General features: G+C 36.5%; 1 protein-coding gene across 5 annotated transcripts in view; it reads left to right on the top strand.

The window, feature by feature from the left end:
• TRIQK (triple QxxK/R motif containing) overlaps positions 1-20,457 on the top strand; it is a 100,021-nt gene that overhangs the window by 40,149 nt on the left and 39,415 nt on the right. For 2 of the 5 annotated variants that reach the window (XM_070477410.1, XM_020896312.2), the window contains one exon: positions 18,683-18,764. In XM_070477410.1, the coding sequence (XP_070333511.1) occupies positions 18,704-18,764 (61 nt within the window). In that variant the 5' untranslated portion in view covers positions 18,683-18,703. Of the gene's footprint in view, positions 1-14,259; positions 14,368-16,477; positions 16,682-18,682; positions 18,765-20,457 lie in introns of all 5 variants that reach the window. The other 3 variants (XM_070477409.1, XM_020896310.2, XM_020896313.2) reach the window with 3 other exon arrangements.

Raw genomic sequence — 20,457 nt, forward strand, 5'->3', positions numbered from 1 at the left:
CTCAATGATAACATAAATCACCTCACCTGTTCTATTAATAACCTTTAGTTCTTCTTGAGTGAAATAAGACTTTGGTAATTTGGCCTCATCCAAATCTTTTAAGTCCAAAAATCAATCTGCTTTCTTCGTAACTCTTGAATTGCTGCTATCTCCACTTCTTTTTTTAAGATAATGTTTATTTTATTTTAATTTTTTAAAAAAAATTTATTTTGTATTAAGTATAGCCAATTAACAATATTATGATAGTTTCAAGTGGACAGCAAAGGGACTGAGCCATACATATACATATGCATCCATTCTCTGAAAACTCCCTTCCCATCTAGGCTGCCACATAACATTGAGCAGAGTTTCCTGTGCTATATGGTAGGAGTTATTGGTTATCCATTTTTAAATATAGCACTGTTTACATGTCAGTCACAAACTCCCTAAATATCCCTTCCACCTTTACTTCTCCTGTAGTGACCATAAGTTCATTCTCTAAGTCTGTTGAGTGTATTTTCATTTCTTTTTAGATTCTGCGTATGAAAGATGTCATATATTTCTTCTTCTCTGACTTACTTAACTGAGTATGGCGATCCCTAGGTCCATCCATGCTGCTGAAAATGGCATTGCTTTGTTCATTTTATGACTGAATAAAATCCAAGTGTATATGTGTACCACATCTTCTATACCCATTCCTTTGTCAGTGGGCATTTAAGTTGTTCTTTGTCTTGGCTATTGTAAACAGTGCTGTGACAAATATTGGGGTGTATGTATACTTTTGGACTATGGTTTTTCTCTGGATATATGCCCAGCAGTGGGAATGCAGGGTCATATGGTACCTCTGTTTTTAGTTTTTAAGGTACCACCAAATTCTGTATTGGATGTACCAATTTACATTCCCACTAACAGTGTTGGAGGGTTCCCTTCTCTCCACACCCTCTCCAGCATTTATTATTTAATAGATTTTTTTGAGATAGCCATCTTAACTGGTATGAGGTGATAGCTCATTGTAATTTTGATTTGCAGTTCTCTAATAATTACCAGTGCTGAACATCTTTTCATGTGCTTTCTTGGCCACCTGTGTATATTCTTTGAAGAAATGTTTATTTATGTCTTTTGCCCATTTTTTGATTGGGTTGATAGTTATGATAATGTTAAGCCTCTGAGCTGTTTGTAGATTTTGGAGATTAATCCCTTCTCAGTCACATCATTTACAAATATTTTATCCAATCTGTGGGTTGTCTTTTCACATGGTTTATTGTTTCTTTTTCTGTGAAAAACTTTTTGAGTTTAAGTTGGTCCCATTTGTTTATTTCTGTTTTTATTTCCATTATTCTTGGAGATGGATGGAAAAAGATACACTGTGATTTATGTCAGAGAGTATTCTACCTGTTTTCCTCTAGGAGTTTTATAGTGTCTGGTATCACATTTAGGTCTTCATATAGCTGTTTCCCCAGCACCAGTTGTTGAACAGACTTATCTTTACAACATTGTGTAGTCTTGCCCTCTTTGCTATATATCAATTGTGTGGGTTTATTTTTAGGCTTTCTGTCTGGTTCCATTGATCTATATTTGTATTTTTGTGCCAATACCATGCTGTTTTGATGACTGTGGTTTTGTAGAATAGTCTGAAGCCAGGAATCTATTCCTCTAACTCTGCTTTTCTTAAGATTGCTTTGTCTGTTAGGGATCTTTTATGTCTCCATGTAAATTTTAAGATTTTTTTTTTTGTTCTAGTTCTGTGAATAATGCCATTGGTAATTTGATAGGAATTGCATTGAATCTGTAAATTGCCTTGGGCAGTATAGCTATTTTGACAATACTGATTCTTTCAATCCCTGAATATGGTATATCTTTCCATTGGTTTCTTCTTTGATTTCCTTCATCAGCATCTTATAGTTTTTTAGAGTACAAGTCTTTTGTCTCCTAGGTAAGTTTATTTCTAGGTATTTCATTATTTTTGATATGATAATAAATGGAATTGTTTCTTGAAATTTTCTTTCTGATCTTTTGTTGTTAGTATATATAAATGCAACAGATTTCTGTATATTAATTTTATAAACTACACCTTTACCAAATTCATTGATGGGTTCTATAGGCTTGTGGTAGCACATTTAATATCTTCTATGTACAGCAGTATCATGTCACTTGCAAACACTGACAATTTAACTTCTTCTCTTCCAGTTTGGATTTCCTTTATTTCTTTTTATTCTCTGATTGCTGTAGCTAGGATTTCCAAAGCTGTGTTGAATAAAAGTGGTGAGAGTGGATGTCCTTGTCTTGTTCCTTTTCTTAAGGGAAATTATTTCAGCTTTTCACCACTGAGTATGATGTTAGCTGTAGGTTTTTTGTATGGCCTTTATAATGCTGAGGTGTGTTCCCTCTATGCCCACTTTCTGGAGAGTTTTTTTTAATCATAAATGGGTGCTGAATTTTGTTAAAAGCTTTTTCTACACCTATTGAGATGATTATATGGTTTTTATTCTTCAATTTGTTGATGTAGTTTGTCAGGATCATTTTGTAAATATGAAAAAATGATTGCACTCCTGGGATAACTCACACTTGATCATGGTGTATGATCCTTTTAATGTATTGTTAGATTCAGATTGCTCATATTTTATTGAGGATTTTTGCATCTATGTTCATCAGTAATATTGGCCTATCATCTTCTGTTTTTGTGGTATCTTTGTCTGGTTTTAGTATCAGGGGGATGGCAGCCTTAGAGAATGAGTTTTGGAGTTTTTTTTTTCTCTGTAGTGTTTTGGTACAGTTTGAGAAGAATAGATGTTAGTTGTTCCCTAAATGTTTGATAGAAGTTGCTTGTGAAGCCATCAAGTCCTGGACTTTTGTTTGTTGGGATTTTTAAAATCATAGTTTCAATTTCAGTGCTTGTGATTATATCTGCTTATATTTTGTATTTCTTCCTGATTCTGTGTTGGGAGACTGTATCTTTCTAAGAATTTTTCCAGTTTCCTGGGTTGTCCACTTTATTGGCATTAAGTTGTTTGTAGTGATCTCTCATAATCCTACGTATTCCAGTGGTGTCAGTTTTAACTTCTCCTTTTTCATTTCTTACTTTATTGATTTGAATTTTCTCCCCTTTTTTCTTAATGAATCTGGCTAAAAGTTTATCAATTTTGTTTATCTTTTCAAAAAACAAACTTTTACTTTCATTGATCTTTGTTGTTTTTTTTTTATGTCTGTTTTGTTTATTTTTGCTCTTAATCTTTTTGCTTTCTTTTCTTCTACTAACTTTGATTTCTTTTCTTTCTCTAGTATTTTTCAGGTATGAGGTTAGGTTGTATGTCTCAGGTATGAGACTTTTCTTGCTTCTTGAAATAAGATTATATTTGCTATAAACTTTCCTCTTAAATCTGTTTTTGCTCTATACCATAAGTTTTGAATCATTATGCTTTCATTTTCATTTTTCTCAAAGTGTATTTTTATTTCCTCTTTGATACCTTTAGTGATTCATTGATTGTTTACTAGATATTTTTATAGTCTTTTTCTTTGTAGTTTATTTCTAATCTCATAGTGTTATGACCAGAAAAGACACTAGATATGATTTTAATTTTTTAAATTTACCAAGGCTCACCTTGTGGCCTAGAATGTGATCAGTCCTGGAGAATATTCTGTGTGCATTTGAAAAGTAGTCTACTGCTTTTGGATGGAATGCTCTATAAATATAAATTAGCTTCATCTGGTCCAATGTGTCATTTAAGTCTTTTGTTTCCTTTTTAATGTTCTGTCTGGATGATCTGTCCATTGATGAAAGTAGGATGTTAAAGACACTCACTATTATTGTATTACTGTTGATTTCTCCATTTATGATTGTCAGTATTTGCCTTACATATTGAGATGCTTCTATATTAGGTGCAAATATGTTTACAGTGTTATAGCTTCTTGAATTTATTCCTTGATCATTCTATAATGTCCTTTTTTGTTTCTTTTAGCAGTCTTTGTTTTAAAGTCTATTTTGTTTGATGTGAGTATTTCTACTCCAGCTTTCTTTTGGTATTATCTGTTTGTATAGAATACTTTCTTCCATCCTCCAGCTTTCAGTCCGTACGTGTCCCTAGGTTTGAGGTCCATCTCTTGTAGACAGCGTATATAGACAGCATACCAGTAGGCACATCTTGTTTTTGTATCCACCTATCCAGTGAATATCTTTTGGTTGATGCATTTAATCCATTTACATTTAAGGTGATTTTTCAATATGTATGTTTTTGTTTCCATTTTCCTGTTTTTGGTTTGCTTTTGTAGGTGTTTTTCTTCTTTCGTATTTCCTGCTTAGAAAAGTTCCTTCAGTTTGTTGTAGTGTCAGTTGGGTGGTGCTGTGATTTCCAAAAGTTAGGAAGTCTCCTAACTTGTGCTTGTCTGTAAACCTTTTGATTTCTCTTGTCAGTTCTGAATGAGAGCCTCACTGGTTAGAGTGTTCTTGGTTGTAAGTTCTTTGCTTTAATCACTTTAAATATATCATGCCATTCCCTTCTGGCTTGGAGTTTCTGCTGAGAAGTCAGTTGTTAAACTGGCGTTAATTCCCTATGTTATTTGTCATTTTTCCATTACTGTTTTTAACATTTTGTCTTTGTCTTCTTCTTCTGGGACTCCTGTAACGTGAATGTTGGTGCATTTGATATTGTCCCAGTGATTTCTTAAACTGTCTTCATGTCTTTTCATTCTTTTCCCTTTATTCTGTTCTGAGGCAGCAATTTCCACCATTTTCTCTTCCAGGTCACTGATCCATTCTTCTGCCTCAGTTATTCTCTCAGTGATTCCTTCTAGTGTATTTTTCATTTCAGTTATTGTATTGTTTCATCTCTGTTTGTTCTTTAGTTCTTCTAGATCTTTGTTAAACGTTTCTTGTATCTTCTCAGTCTGCCCCCATTTATTTTCTGAGATGGTGGATCATCTTCACTTTCATTATTCTGAATTTTTTTCCTGGAACATTGACTACCTTTGCTTCATTTAGTTGTGTTTCTGGGATCCTATCTTGTTCCTTCATTTTGGACATAATCCTCTGAATTTTCTTTTAACTTTCTGTGATTGTGCTTTTAGCTTGAAGGCTGCAGGACTGTAGTTCTTGCTTCTGCTGTTTGCCTTCTGGTAGATGAGGCTAAGAGGCTTGTGCAAGATTCCTGATGGGAGGGACCAACAGTGGATATAACTGGGTTTTGTTCTGGTGGGCAGGGCCACACTCAGTAAAACTTTAATCTGCTTGTCTGCTCATAGATGTGGCCATTCTCCTTCTCTGTTAGTTGTTTGACCAGAGGCTACCCAACCCTGGAGTCTGCAGGCTCTGTGGTAGGGTGACTTCCAGGAGGGCTCCTGCCAACAGGTACTTCTAGGATTTCTGTTGCTGGTGCCTTGTCCCTGTGGTGAGCCACTGCTACCCCATGCCTCTGAAGGAGGCCCTCCAACACCAGCAGATAGGTCTTCAGTCTTCTGTGAGATAACTGCTCCTTTGCCTTGGGCCTTAACTTGCACAAGATTTTGTGTGTGCCTTGTAAGAGTAGAGTTTCTATTTCCTCCAGTCCTGTGGAAGACCTGCAGTCAAATCCCACTGGCCTTCAAAGTCAGATTGCCTGGGATTTCCTAGTCCCTTGTAGGACTCCTGGCTGGGAAGCCTGACATGGACCTCAGAATCTTCACAACAGTGAGCTTCTGTGATCTGTTCTCTAGGTCTAGGATGCACTCAGTGGGTGTGGGATTTAATTTTATCATGATTGTGCCCCTCCTCCCATCTCATTGCAGTTTCTCCTGTCTTTGGACACAGGGTATCATCTGGTGGGTTCCAGTATCTGCCTGTCAATGGTTGTTTAACAGATAGTTGTGATTTCTGTGTTCTTGCAGGATAGTGCACATCCTTATGCTCTGCTACTCTGAATCAATCTCCACTTCTTTTTCTATCTTTAAACTCCATGGTACATTATTTCCCCTACTTTATATAGCATCCTGGTCTTTTTTGCTCTACTGCCCTTCTGTTATGCCTGTCAGAGAAAACTGAAACTTTGCTTAATCCAACTGTCTACCCCTCCCCTAAACCAGCAATGCACAGCTGAGCACTCAGAAATACATTATTTGCAATCATGTAGTTTGCTGCTACTGTGGATTCATGGTTACCAAATTAATGTGGCCTTATAATGTTACTGATTTATCCTATTTTCCCTGGACACCTCTTTCCATTTCTCCACAACAGAAATTTCAGCCTTTGCAATGTTAAATTTCCAAACTTCTCACCTCCCATTTAACTTTTAGGAGATAACCTGCCTCCTAATTCATATGAAGGGAGAACTACCGTTTAGAGTTCCCTCTACTTTTGTCTACCAAACCTCAAAACTTATATATAATTTTACTCACTGTTTTTCCTCTTTCCTGCTGAAGTGAAGTAAGTAAGTAAGTATCTGCTATGATTAGTCCCTCATTGTACTCTGAATTCTGTCCCTTCCTATCTACTTGGCAACCTCCATGATTTTCTAGTTTTTTCCCCTGTATCTTCACCTCCTTACTTTATACTGGTACCTTCCAGTTATTGTTTAGACCAACTCAAATTTCCATGTATTCTCAAAAACAAACATCCCAGACTTCCATGGTGGTTTAGTGGTAAAGAATCCACCTACCAATGCAAGGAACATGGGTCTGAGCCTTGGTCTGGGAAGATTCCAGATGCTGTTGGGAGACTAAGCCTATGTACCATGATACTGAGGCGGTGTGCTGCATCTACTGAAACCCATGTACCCTAGAGCCTGTTATTTGCAGTAAGTGAGGCCTCTGCACTGGGAGCCCCATGCATCACAACTAGAGAGTAGTGTCCACTCACAACAACTAAAGAAAGCCTGTGTGCAGCAAAGACGACCCGGGATAGCCAAAACTAAGTATGTAAATGAGTATAAAAAATGAAAACAGAAAGAAACCTAAAGAAAAAACAAACACGCCCTCAAATGTAACAAAACAAGGCATAATAGGAAACCTCCCTACACCTTAGTTCCTCTCTACTCACTGTCCTCTCTCTCCTTCCTTTACTTATTTTGTAATAGATTTGTCTCGACTTCTGATCTGTGCTTTCTCACCTCATACATATTTCTCAGCCTGCAGAAATTATACTTAAGTGTATGTGTCAGGGAAGGAGCAGGGATTACAATGGTTAAATCATGTTATAAGGCCACTTATAATGAAATGGTAAATGCCTATTCAAATTAGGTCCAAAAGGGTCATTGCTTCTTTTGCTCACCATACTGTTTTTGAGATTAATTTTCATTGTTGCATATTATCAGTAGTTTTTTCCTGGGTAGTATCTCTTTATGTGAATAAACCACAGTTTTCCAGTTTTTATATTTATCAACATTGGGGCTATTTCCATTTTTTGGCTATTATGAATAAAAATGCTATGAATATCCTTTCATGAAGCTTTCTTTGTGAGCATATGTATTTATTTCTCTTAGATAAATGCATAAGAGAAGAATTATTAGTAGTTAATGTTATGAGAAATTGCTTAACAATGTTCTAATATGTTTGTATGATTTTACAACTTAGACACATGAGAGTTTTAGTTGCTCCACATCCTCCCAGTGTTCTGTAGAGCAAATCTTTATGTGAATTATTCTAGTGGGTGTGTAGTGATATCTCAATTCTAATTTTAATTTACATTTTGCTGATTACTACTGGTGTTGAGAAATTTTTTGTGTGCTTATTTATCATATGCATATCTTCTTTGGTGAAGTTTCTTTTATTCATTTTTTGTTGGTTTGTATGTTTTACATTATTTAGAGTTCTTTATACAATCTAGATACAAGTTCTGTTTGTCATATACAGGTATAATGAATATTTACTTCCCATATATAACTCACCTATTTATTTTCTTACTTGATTAAGTCCAGTACTTCCTATTTTTTTCCTTCAAGGCGACATACTATCTGTGTTCTCTCTAAAGTGTTATTTGCCTACCCCAAGGTCATGAAAATAATCTTCATTTTCTCCCTAGCAGCTTTGTTGTTTTATTATTTATATCTTTTGTGAGTTTTGTGTGTGATAAGATAGGGTTCTGTTTTTCTTTTTCTTTTTTTTTCCTGTAAGGATATACGGTCGTCCCAGCACCATTTGCTGATACTGTAATCACTTTAGTTCTAAGTGTAGTGGAAGGATAGTCCCAACCACTAAGATTTCTTTCTTAGAATGTAACTTTTTGGAGTCATATGGAGTACTGTCCTATAGTTACTTTTCTTGTTAATTTTTATGTCAATGTTGGCAAGTGATCACCATTTTAGAAATCACCTTTTCACACATTCAAGTTTTTACATGCTCTTTCTGCAGCTACAAAGGAAATTATGCAAGTAAAGATGAAATGGTCACTTTGATGCCTGAAAATATTAGCAAGACCACTGTTAAACTCTCCAGCTTTATACAGTAGGAATGTGTTCTAAACAGACCTGTCTCACTATTACACTTATGTCAAAGTGTAAACGGTCTGCTTGAATGCTATGTCACACTTCGATAGTCTTTGTTGTTGTTGTTGTTCAGTCACCAGGTCATGTCTTACTGTTTGTGACCCCATGGACTACAAGATGCCAGGCTCCTTAGTACTCCACTGTTTCCCAGACTTTGCTGAATTTCAGGTCCATTGAGTCAGTGATACTCTCTAACCATCTTATCCTCTGTCACCTGCTTCTTGTTTTGCCTTCAGTCTTCCCCAGTATCAGGATTTTTCCCAGTGAGTCAGCTTTTTGGATCAGGTGGCCAAAGTATTGGAGCTTCGGCTTTAGCATCAGTCCTTTCAGTGAATATACAGGGTTGATTTTCTGTAAGATTGATTGTTTTCCAGGGGACTCTCAAGAGTCTTCTCCAGCATCAAAATTTGAAAGTGTCAATTCTTCAGCATGCAGCCTACTTTATGGTCCAACTCTCACATCTGTACATGACTATTGGAAAAACCATAGTTTTGATAGTCTTTTAATTAGCTAATTTTCATTTCATTAGCATGGCCTTGCCCATCAGAACAAGACTCAATTCCCCCTTCAGTCAGTCTTTCCCATAAGGAAGCTTCCATAAGCTTCTTATCCTTGTCCATCGGAGGGCAGACAGACTGAAAACCACAGTCACAGAAAACTAACCAGTCTGATTACATGGACCACATCCTTGTCTAACTCAGTGAAACTATGAGCCATGCTGTGTAGAGCCACCCAAGATGGATGGGTAATGGTGGAGAGTTCTGACAAAATGTGGTCCACTGGAGAAGGGAATGGCAAATGACTTCAGTATTCTTGCTTTGAGAACCCAATGAATAGTATGAAAAGGCAAAAAGATAGGACACTGAAAGATGAACTCCCCACATTGGTAGGTCCCAATATGCTACTGGAGATCAGTGAAGAAATAACTCCAGAAAGAATGAAGAGATGGAGCCAAAGCAAAAACAACACCCAGTTGTGGATGGGACTGGTGATGGAAGTAAAGTCTGATGCTGTAAAGAACATTATTACATAGGAAACTGAAATGTTAGGTCCATGAATCAAGGCAAATTGGAAGTGGCCAAACAGGAGATGGCAAGAGTGAATGTCGACATTTTAGGAATCAGCAAACTAAAATGGACTGGAATGGGTGAATTTAACTCAGATGACCATTATATCTACTACTGTGGGCAAGATTCCCTTAGAAGAAATGGAATAGCCATCATAGTCAACAAAAGTCTGAAATGCAGTATTGGATGCAATTTCAAAAATGACAGAATGATCTCTGTTCATTTCCAAGGCAAACCATTCAATATTATGGTAATCCAAGTCTATACCCCGACAGTAATGCTGAAGAAGCTGAAGGTGAACAGTTCTATGAAGACCAACAAGATCTTCTAGAACTAACACCAAAAAAAGATGACCTTTTCATGATAGGGGACTGGAATGCAAAAGTAGGAAGTCAAGAAACACCTGGAGTAACAGGCAAATTTGGCCTTGGAGTAGAGAATGAAGCAGGGCAAAGGCTAATAGAGTTCTGCTAAGAGAAAGTACTGGTCATAGCAAATACTGTCTTCCAACAACAAAAAGAAGATTCTACACATGGACATCACCAGATGGCCAATACTGAAATCAGATTGATTATATTCTTTGCAGCCAAAAATGGAGAAGCTCTATACAGTCAGCAAAAAGAAGACTGGGAGCTGACTGTGGCTCAGATCATGAACTCCTTATTGCCAAATTCAGACTTAAACTGAAGAAAGTAGGGAAAACCACTAGACCATTCAGGTATGACTTAAATCAAATCCCTTATGATTATACAGTGGAAGTGAGAAATAGATTCAAGGGATTAGATCTGATAGACAGAGTGCCTGATGAACTATGGACTGAGGTTAGTGACATTGTACAGGAGGCAGGGATCAAGACCATCCCCAAGAAAAAGAAATGCAAACAGGCAAAATGGCTGTCTCAGGAGGCCTAACAAATAGCTGTGAAAAGAAGAGACGTGAACAGCAAAGGAGAAAAGGAAAGATATACCTGTTTGAATTCAGAGTTCGAAAGAATAGCAAAGAGAGATAAGAAAGCCTTCCTTAGTGATCAGTGCAAAGAAATAGAGGAAAACAATAGAATGGGAAATACTAGAGATCACGAAAATTAGAGATACTAAGGGAACATTTCATGCAAAGATGGGCTCAATAAAGGACAGAAATGGTATGGACCCGACAGAAGCAGAAGATGTTAAGAAGAGGTGGCAAGAACACATAGAAGAACCATACAAAAAGATCTTCACGACCCAGATAATCATGATGGTGTGATCATTCACCTAGAGCCAGATATCTTGGAATGGGAAGCCAAATGGACCTTAGGAAGCATCACTACAGACAAAGCTAGTGGAGGTGATGGAATTCCAGTTGAGCTATTTCAAATCCTGAAAGATGATGCTGTGAAAGTGCTGCACTTAATATGTCAGCAAATTTGGAAAACTCAGCTGTGGCCACAGGACTGGAAAAGGTCAGTTTTCATTCCAATCCCAAAGAAAGGCAATGCCACAGAATGCTCAAACTGCCACACAATTGCGCTTATCTCACACACTAGTAAAGTAACGCTCAAAATTCTCTAAGCCAGGCTTCAACAGTACATGAACTGTGAACTTCCAGATATGCAAGCTGGAATTATAAAAGGGAGAGGAACCAGAGATCAAAGTGCCAACATTCGCTGGATCATTGAAAAAGCAAGAGAGTTCCAGAAAAAATATCTATTTCTGCTTTATTGACTATGCCAAAGCCTTTGACTATGTGGATCATACATTGTGGAAAATTCTGAAAGAGATGGGAATACCAGACCACTTGACCTGCCTCTTGAGAAGTCTGTATGCATGTCAGCAAGCAACAGTTAGAACTGTACATGGAACAACTGACTGGTTCCAAATAGGAAAAGGAGTACATCAAGGCTGTGTACTGTCACCCTGCTTATTTAACTTACATGCAGAGTACATCATGAGAAACACTGGGCTGGATGAAGCACAAGCTGGAATCAAGATTGCCAGGAGAAACATCAATAACCTCAGATATTCAGATGACACCACCCTTATGGCAGAAAGGGAAGAAGAACTAAAGAGCCTCATGATGAAAGTGAAAGAGGGGAGTGAAAAAGTTGGCTTAAAGCTCAACATTCAGAGAACATATATGGCATCTGGTCCCATCACTTCATGGCAAATAGATGGGAAACAGTGGACACAGTGGCTGACTTTATTTTCTTGGGTTCCAAAATCACTGTAGATGGTGACTGCACCCATGAACTTAAAAGACACTTGCTCCTTGGAAGAAAAGTTATGACCAACCTAGATGGAATATTAAAAAGCAGAGACATTACTTTGCCAGCAAAGATCTTTCTAGTCAAGGCTATGATTTTTCCAGTGGTCATATATGGATGTGAGAGTTGGACTATAAAGAAAGCTGAACACTGAAGAGTTGATGCTTTTGAACTGTGGTGTTGGAGAAGACTCTTGAGAGTCCCTTGGACTGCAAGGAGATCCAACTAGTCCATCCAAAAGGATATCAATCCTGAATGTTCATTGGAAGGACTGATGTTGAAGCTGAAACTCCAATACTTTGGCCACCTGATATGAAGAACTGACTCATTTGAAAAGACCCTGATGCTGGTAAAGCTTGAAGGCAGAGGATGAGATAATTGGATGGCATCACTGACTCAATGGACATGAGTTTGAGTAAACTCCAGGAGTTTATGATGGACAGGGAGGCCTGGCATGCTGTAGTCCATGCATTCACAGAGTCAGACACGACTAAGTGACTGAACTGAACTGAACTTCATATCCTTAAGTGTGGAGAATTATCTCCAGAGATTTGAATCAGGTACCCTTGTTTGAAATATTAAAATATAGTTTCCAAATAAAATAAAATAAAATATAGTTTCCATGATTTTGGAGATATGGAAATGACATTTAAAGTAAATTGTAGAGTGAATGACCTTGTCAAAATCATGGGCCTAAAAGCTGAATTTGATAGTGCACAGTAACATGAGTAGGGAACAAATGATAACTTGAACCAATAGTTCTTTATACTAAGGAGTTTTGCTTTATATAGGGAAAAAGACCATCACTTGGATGACTTAAGTATGTTAATTACATGATCAGTTTTGAATTTTTATAATATTACCCTGGAATGTTAGATCAGGGATATTTATCCTTCTTCATTCCGGCATCCAGCATAATGTTGTATTTTTATAAGTGGTTCTCAATTCTGATCAAGTCAGCCAAACGTTTTTGGCCTCTTTATAACTTCATCCTTAAGTAAGAGGGTTTTTTGTTTTTGTTTTTAAGTTCTATCTCACAGCCTTAATAACTGAGCTGGTTATTTTTTTGTGGTCATGGGTTGAATATTTTTAATAACTTATGTTTTAATCTGTATTTAAATGTCACGGTCTGGATTGAATTCTTTTTCTGGAAGCAGAGACATATGTGAAGGTTTCATGTTTCTTATTTATTTACATGTACTTTCTAGATTTCATAAGAGAGGTATAAATCAGCAATACAATAAGTTCATTGGAATGTGATTGGATATAACATTATCTTTGTTTTAAAGGTCACATGTTATGCTTAAAAATACAGATAGTAAATTACAGTGCAAAATTCAGGTTAAGAAAAGATATTAAAAACTAAGTATTCTCTTTAATTTTAAAAGTCTTAAAGAACATGCAGTTTTAATCAAGTAAAGTTAATTATGAATTGTTTTAATATGCAATTTAGGCATTAAATAAAATTAGCATTTTTTTCTTCCTTAAAAATGTGTTATCAAGTTTCAAGAATGTTAAAAACTTCTCTGATGATTTAATCTGAAATCATTCCTACAGCAAAATTCATAAATAATAAATATTATCTTATTAATCCATATTTTAGTTTAGCTGGATCTCAGAGCAAGTTAATTCCTCAGGGAATGTAGTCTTCTTTATGAAGGAAGGTGATGAGATGTAATCTCTAAGGAATTAAATTGTGAAAACAATCTTGGTATTGTACATGCTAATATAAATCTGTTATTCCCTTTCCACATCTATCACAACACATTTTAAATTGTGGCTGATCTGATATGCAAATAGCTGTCTTATTAGAAATTGTGGCTGTGTGCTAATGTCTCCCTGGATTTCTTGGGAGTTTGCTATCTAACCATCAAAGCAATAGAAATGAATGATGATTACTGCAAGGCTTTGAAGAACAAAGAAAGTCAGAGCATTTTAGAGGTTCTAGATGTGTGAGACATTGACAGTTTCACCATACACATGGATAGGTTTCCCTATAGGTCTTTTAAAATAGCTCAATGCGTTTATTAGGAAAGTAAAATATTTCCCATCTTCTTGCATTTTTGCAGCTAATATTGATAAAAATGTGAGCCATTTGCACATGTGTGTGTCCTCTAGGCATTTTTTGTTTGTTTCAACATTTGTTAAAATGTAACCTTGCTTAAAAAATAGAAGATAATTTCAAAGACAAGAATAAAGTTTAAATTTTTGAAATTTTACATAGGGATTACCGATCACCTAAATAGTTAGGGACATAAATTTAAAACTAGTTCCTCTTTAATGTCTCCCCTAGGTTGAAATTCTTTTAAAGTTTTTATATTCACAGCTTATTATATACCTAAAATGTATCATTCATAGAGTATAGGCCCTTACATTGATAAAACTTTAGGTTATTTAGCTTTTTAACTTTTGGTATAGTTTTTTTTTTTCTATTTAAAGTACATTTTAAAGTAAATAAAGTTCAATTTACTTTGGTGAAAAGATAGTCTCTATGAGTTCCTGACATTTTAAAAATTTACTCCAGGTAATAAATGAAGAAACTACTGGCCTCTAAAGTGTTATTTTTATTTGACTCTTTGTGACCCCCATGGACTGTAGCCCACCAGGCTCCTCTGTCCATGGAATTCTCCAGGTAAGAGTACTGGCGTGGGTTGCCATTTCCTTCTCCAGGGCATCTTCCCGACCCAGCTATCGAACCTGGGTCTCCTGCACTGCATGCGGATGCTTTACCGTATGAGCTACTAGAGAAGCCCAAAGTGTTCTGTTTGTTTAGATGTTTGTTTAAATGACCAGGAAAGATTTGAGGGAAACATAGTGAGTGACTGTGCTGGTAAGTAGCCTCAGTAACTTGCTTTTTAAACATTTAAGCTGTTCCATGAAGGGGGGAAAAAAAATTAAGGAGGAAATAATATATGGTGCCTCTATTCATTTAAACTAACTTCCTTCCCAAATGTATTGCTATCTTGTCTAATCTTATGCAATCAAGATCAAAATAACTTGAGTCCTATCTACAATTAACAAATGCAAAACACTATGCAAATAGATTGCTATATGAATAAACTATAATGAAATTATTGACGTTATTTATGGGTTTTGTATTATTAGAATTATTTTTAATGTTCTGAATTATACCAAGTGAGAATATAGGGTTAGGTGATGTCTTGGTTTCAATTCTGAAATTTTAAGGATGTGTTTTCTTAGATGTAATAACTACATGGTTTATGAGTTATGAAGACAATTTATTTGACTTTTTGTTTAACTATGTCTACATTCCTAGATATTACTGTAATATTAAATCTGAAGATTATTATGAATGTAAAAGTAATTTTAGGTGAATTTATGATTTTCTTACATATAGGTAGAAATTATTACTTTGGAGATGTATTTTACTGTATAACATGTGATCATTGTTATTATTGCTCTGTGTGACCATGTGTTAGTCACTCAGTCATGTCCAACTCTGCATCCTCATGGACTGTAGCCTGCCAGGCTCTTCTGTCCATGAAGTTTTCTAGGCAAGAATACTGGCATGAGTAGCCATTCCCTTCTCCAGGAGATTAATTTATTTATATTCCATTAACTGAAACTCAGTCACATGCCCACAGGAAGCTGAAATATGTAATTGAGTGTGACCAGGAAAGAAAAAAAGGAGAACATGCGATTTAATAAATAGCTTTTCCTAAATTCCACATTTCTGATTATGAGTTAGCCATGCATATCCTTTTTCCTGCCTTCCCAGTAGGGAAATCCTAACATTCTCCCATCTCCAAAGTCATGGTTCTCAAGCCAGTACCCAGTCAGTGGTTCCTTGAGGTTTATAGGTAATGAAATTTACCTACTGTCCGCCAGCCTCACCTGGCTTCTAATAAATAATAGTGAAGCAACAGATAACTGCTTCATATCTCTGATATTTGTTCCCATTTAGAAAGGAAAGATGGGAAACACAGTGGGATCATTGATCCATGTTGTACAGGATACCACTGAGAAGGCCCATTATACTGACAGTAGGCGTTTCTTGCTTAGCCTCTAATTATGGTCTTTTTGGAGAAATTCCCTTCTCTGCCTTCTGGATGACTGCTCTTCCTGGTCACATGTGCAGTGCATTAGTTTGCCTTCTTGGTGGCAACACTGTTGGTTTAACTTTAGAGGGCCAAGGATTGGTTTTCCTTCACAGACTTTTTTAAACAAAGTTTCTGGTTTCCCTGTAAATACAGTTCCCTCAGATTTTGGTAACATTCTTACCGTTTCCATTTAGTTCCATATGCCAGTAGTCACACTGCAATTTCTTTCCTAGAAGTGGTTCTCAAGTCTGCTTTCTGTGTAAACATCAGACCTCCTGTGTCTCTCTTTCTATAGAGGCTGCCTCCAGGTGATCTGGATCAATAGATTCAGGTCAGAAAGGAACATTCTTGATCTACTCTTGGTCCCCTCCTCCATTTTAAAACTGAGAGATCTTAATGAGCATTTTTTTCTTCAAGACCTCATTAATTTTTATTTTCTCCTATTTGGTATTTAGAAGTCACCTTTTCCACACTCGTTCCCAAATTACTGAGCCCTCTCATCCCTCATGGTTTTGCTTGTTAACTGGCTAGTTCTTACCTGACTTCATCTTTATCCTGTAGCTCCTTCCTGGAAGCAGTGAGGAACAACTTCCAGGCCCCACTCTGGGGAACATTAACGTCTATAATAGACCCCACCAACATACATGATTCGGTCTCAATAGAATTTCATTTCTTTTTCAGTAGAGTACAGTGAGGGTGAGAACTAAAATATTGCCTGCCATGTCAGTGAACAAAGGATAATGCAGCCATCAAGTCATTACGTTACAGCCCCGGATGGTGAGCCCTGAGGGAACTCAGGATGGAGGCAAATGGGCTGCCTACTGCCAAGCCCACATAGCTGTCAGCCACTGCAGCCGCCCCAATGGTGTACCTGAGGAAGCTTGGGTGAGCAAACACGGGGTGCTGGCCCCAGATAGCTGAAGTGCATAACAAAGGAATGATTTCAGTGAACTCAGCCTCTTGCATCTTCCCCTACGTAGAAAAGTGCTAAATTTCTTAAACTTGACATATCTGGTTTTCTTTTATTAACAATAATCCTGTTATGTTCCAACTTGGTCTTTTGTCACAAAAAAACTTCTATATATCTTGGATTCCCACCTTGCCTTTTTGGAGGAGTCTCCCAGTTATTTGATATGTTGTCTTAACTCTCAATTTGTAGATTATGCATTTTTTTTCAGTCTACAATAGTAGTATGTAAATGAGAGAATACCCTCCTCCATCCCAAGCAGATCAAGATTCTGTGTCCTTACAAATATACCCCTAGGGTTTGTTTGGGGATTGTTTCCTGTCTAGCCAATTGGAAGGGGAAAAAGAACACGGGGAGATTTTTTTAGTGTGCAGGTCTGGAGTGGCACGCATCACTTCCGTTCATATTCTACTGACAATAATTCAATGAAATGTTTGACTTGACGCTAGGAAATATAGTGCCAGGAAGAAAAGGAGAATATGGATTTTGGTTGGTAGGTTGCATTCTGTGCTACAATATTTAAATTCAATAACAAGAATAGGACTTGAAAGATATGTTATGGATTAAATCAAGCAGGGCCTATAATGTAGAGTACAGGAGGAAGAAATTTTCTTCTACCCTTACAGGTTCTTCTTTCTGGTCTAAGAATTAATATGAGACAGACTGACAGGAGACAATCAAACAAAAGTTTAATGGCATGTGTACATGGGAGAGGCCCAGGAAAACTGAGTAAACTCACCAAAATGGCTGAAACTCTCAACTTAAATACCATATTCAGCTCTATAACAGTGTGGTTTAATTGCATTGATAGTATTTGATAAAATGAATGTTACCAAGAACAAGCATTTGGGAAATTTAATTACCAGCAATTGTATTCGAAATAATTTTGTAATTTTTGTATTTTTTGATAATTTATTTGAAATAATTTTGTATTTTTTCCCATTATCTAATGGGAATAATATACTTCCCTGGTGGCTCAGATGGTGAAGAATTTGACTGCAATGTGGGAGACCTGGGTTTGATCCCTGGCTTGGGAAGATCCCCTGGAGAAGGGAATGATTACCCACTTCAGTATTCTGGCCTGGAGAATTCCATGGACAGAGGAGCCTGGCAGGCTACAGTCCATGGGGTTGCAAAGAGTTGGACATGACTGAGCAGCTTTCACTCACTCAATGGGAATAATTTTGGGAACAGTGACAGACTTTATTTTCTTGGGCTCCAAAGTCACTGCAGATGGTGACTGCAGCCATGAAATTAAAAGATTTGCTTCTTGGAAGGAAAGCCATGACAAGCCTAGACAGTGTATTAAAAAGCAGAGACATCACTTCACTGACAAAGGTCCATCTAGTCAAAGCTATGGTTTTTCCAGTAGTCATGTATGGATGTGAATGAGATTGGACCATAAAGAAGGCTGAGTGCTGAAGAATTGATGCTTTCAAACTGTGGTGTTGGAGAAGACTCCTGAGAGTCCTCTGGACTGCAGGGAGATCAAACCAGTCAATCCTAAAGGAAATCAATCCTGAATATTCATTAGAAGGACTGATGCTGAAGCTGAAGCTCCTGTACATGAGAAGAGCTGACTTGTTGGGAAAGACCTTGATGCTGGGAAAGGTTGAAGGCAGGAGGAGAAGGGGATGACAGAGGATGAGATGGTTGGATGACATCGCTGACTAAATGTACTTAACTTGAACAAGTTCCAGGAGATGGTGAAGGACAGGGAACCTGGTGTGTGCAGTCCACAGGGTCGCAAAGATTCAGATACAACTGAGCGACTGAACTGAACTGAATGGGAATATGTCAAATGAATTTTTACCCATTGCTTTAAAAACAGATTTTATGAAATAAATTATTCCTGAAGCTTTTAAACTGTCTTTTTGATTTTTTTAGGACTTCATCATAATTATTTTCTTTCTTTGCAGCAGGCATCTTGGAGATCAAAGATGGGCAGAAAAGATGCCTCCACTATAAAACTTCCTGTTGATCAGTACAGAAAGCAAATTGGTAAGCAATGAATTCCCTTTGATACATTCTTGTGAATTAAGATGAAGAAATAAAAGCAATTGTGTGTGTGATATTATCAAAATAGCTTTTCTCTCATACATATGATGCACAGAATATGAATAACAAGGGAATGCACAGAGGTTTTAAGGAACAAAAGCACAGCCTTATTTATCTATAAAGAAATATATTTTTGTACTTAGGATTTTTCAAAGCTCTTACAGTTTTTATCGATTTGGTAAAAGCAAAAAGACTTCTATTTTTATTTTTAAGGCTGTATGCTTGTATGTAGTCAGTAATTTTAATATTATCATGTTTATTTATTTTTATCCTTGTGAAATCTTTCAGTTCTGTTGACTGTTAGTGGCAATAATATGATAGCCTCAAAATTCTCCATTAAAATTTAACCTTAGTAAAATGGTGAACTGGAGAGAAGTCCAGTCATCAGCATAGAAAGATAAAAGGAATCGTCTCTGATTTAGACTGTTCAGAATTTCCTACCCAATCTTTTCAATAATGCATGGAGCATTTACAAAAAATTACCTACATACTAGGTCATGACCAAGTCTCCTCGATTTTATAGAAGCGATATCCTACAGCTGCAACTTTGAACAGTGTGGTAAATTAAAAACCAGTTAAAAGTAAAAAAGTTAACTTTGATGCCCCCCCATCACCCTCTCTTCTTACATGTTCCTTCCTGTTCTAACCTGTTCCCATCCCTTTGGAAATTAAAAAGTAATTATAATAATAAATAGTTTAAGAAATTCTTCTAAATAACTAACAGATAAACAAAGAAGTTACAAGTCAAAATAAGTTGAAGTAATTGGTACCAAAAGATTATATACCTGTTTTGTAAATATGATACATGACGTATACTCCTAAAGGAGAAGATATTTCTGCAAAACAAAGGAGATGCAGGCAAAGGGAAAATATTTAAAATTTAGAACCAGTTAGAATTTTACATGTAGAAAGATTAAAAGATTAAACCCTGCATGCATGCATGCTAAGTTGCTTAAGTCGTGTCCGACTCTGTGCAACCCTATGGACTGTAGCCTCCCTTCACTTACGGGATGCTGTATCAGTAATACTGTGGGTTGTTGTGTTATTTATGTATTTAGAGAGAAGGATTGACTTACCAGGTTGAAGTTTGATCAAATAGGATGTGAGAAACCCCATGAATAAAGAATAGACATATTCAGGAACAATTCATATCCAACTCTTAAGCAATTGTTAGAATTTTGACAAGTGTATATATCCGTGTAACCACATATGCCAATCAAAATACAGAACATTTCCATCCTCTCAAATAGTTCCTATGTCTCTATCCCACTCTCCCATATGCAACCACTGTTCTGATTTCTGTCATCATTGATAATAGAAAAGATAAAGCATCTGCTAGGATTTTTATTGAAATTGAATTATGTCTAATAATCAGTTTTAAAGAGTAAACATACTAAAAATCTAAAGTATTCTGTTCTATAGTCATTGCATACTTTTCCTTTGATTTAGTGCTATTCATATGTATAAGAGCAAAGAACAAATAAGACAGAGACAGTAACATAATTGTAAAGTCTCATTCCTCTTCTTATACTAAATTGTTCTAAGGATTCTGTTATGCATTATTGTTGTTCAATCACTCAGTCTTGTCCGACTCTTTGTGATTCCATGGGCTGCAGCGTGCCAGATTTCCCTGTCC

This window comes from Odocoileus virginianus, chromosome 15 (assembly GCF_023699985.2).
Source record: "Odocoileus virginianus isolate 20LAN1187 ecotype Illinois chromosome 15, Ovbor_1.2, whole genome shotgun sequence".
Classification (NCBI taxonomy): domain Eukaryota; kingdom Metazoa; phylum Chordata; class Mammalia; order Artiodactyla; family Cervidae; genus Odocoileus; species Odocoileus virginianus.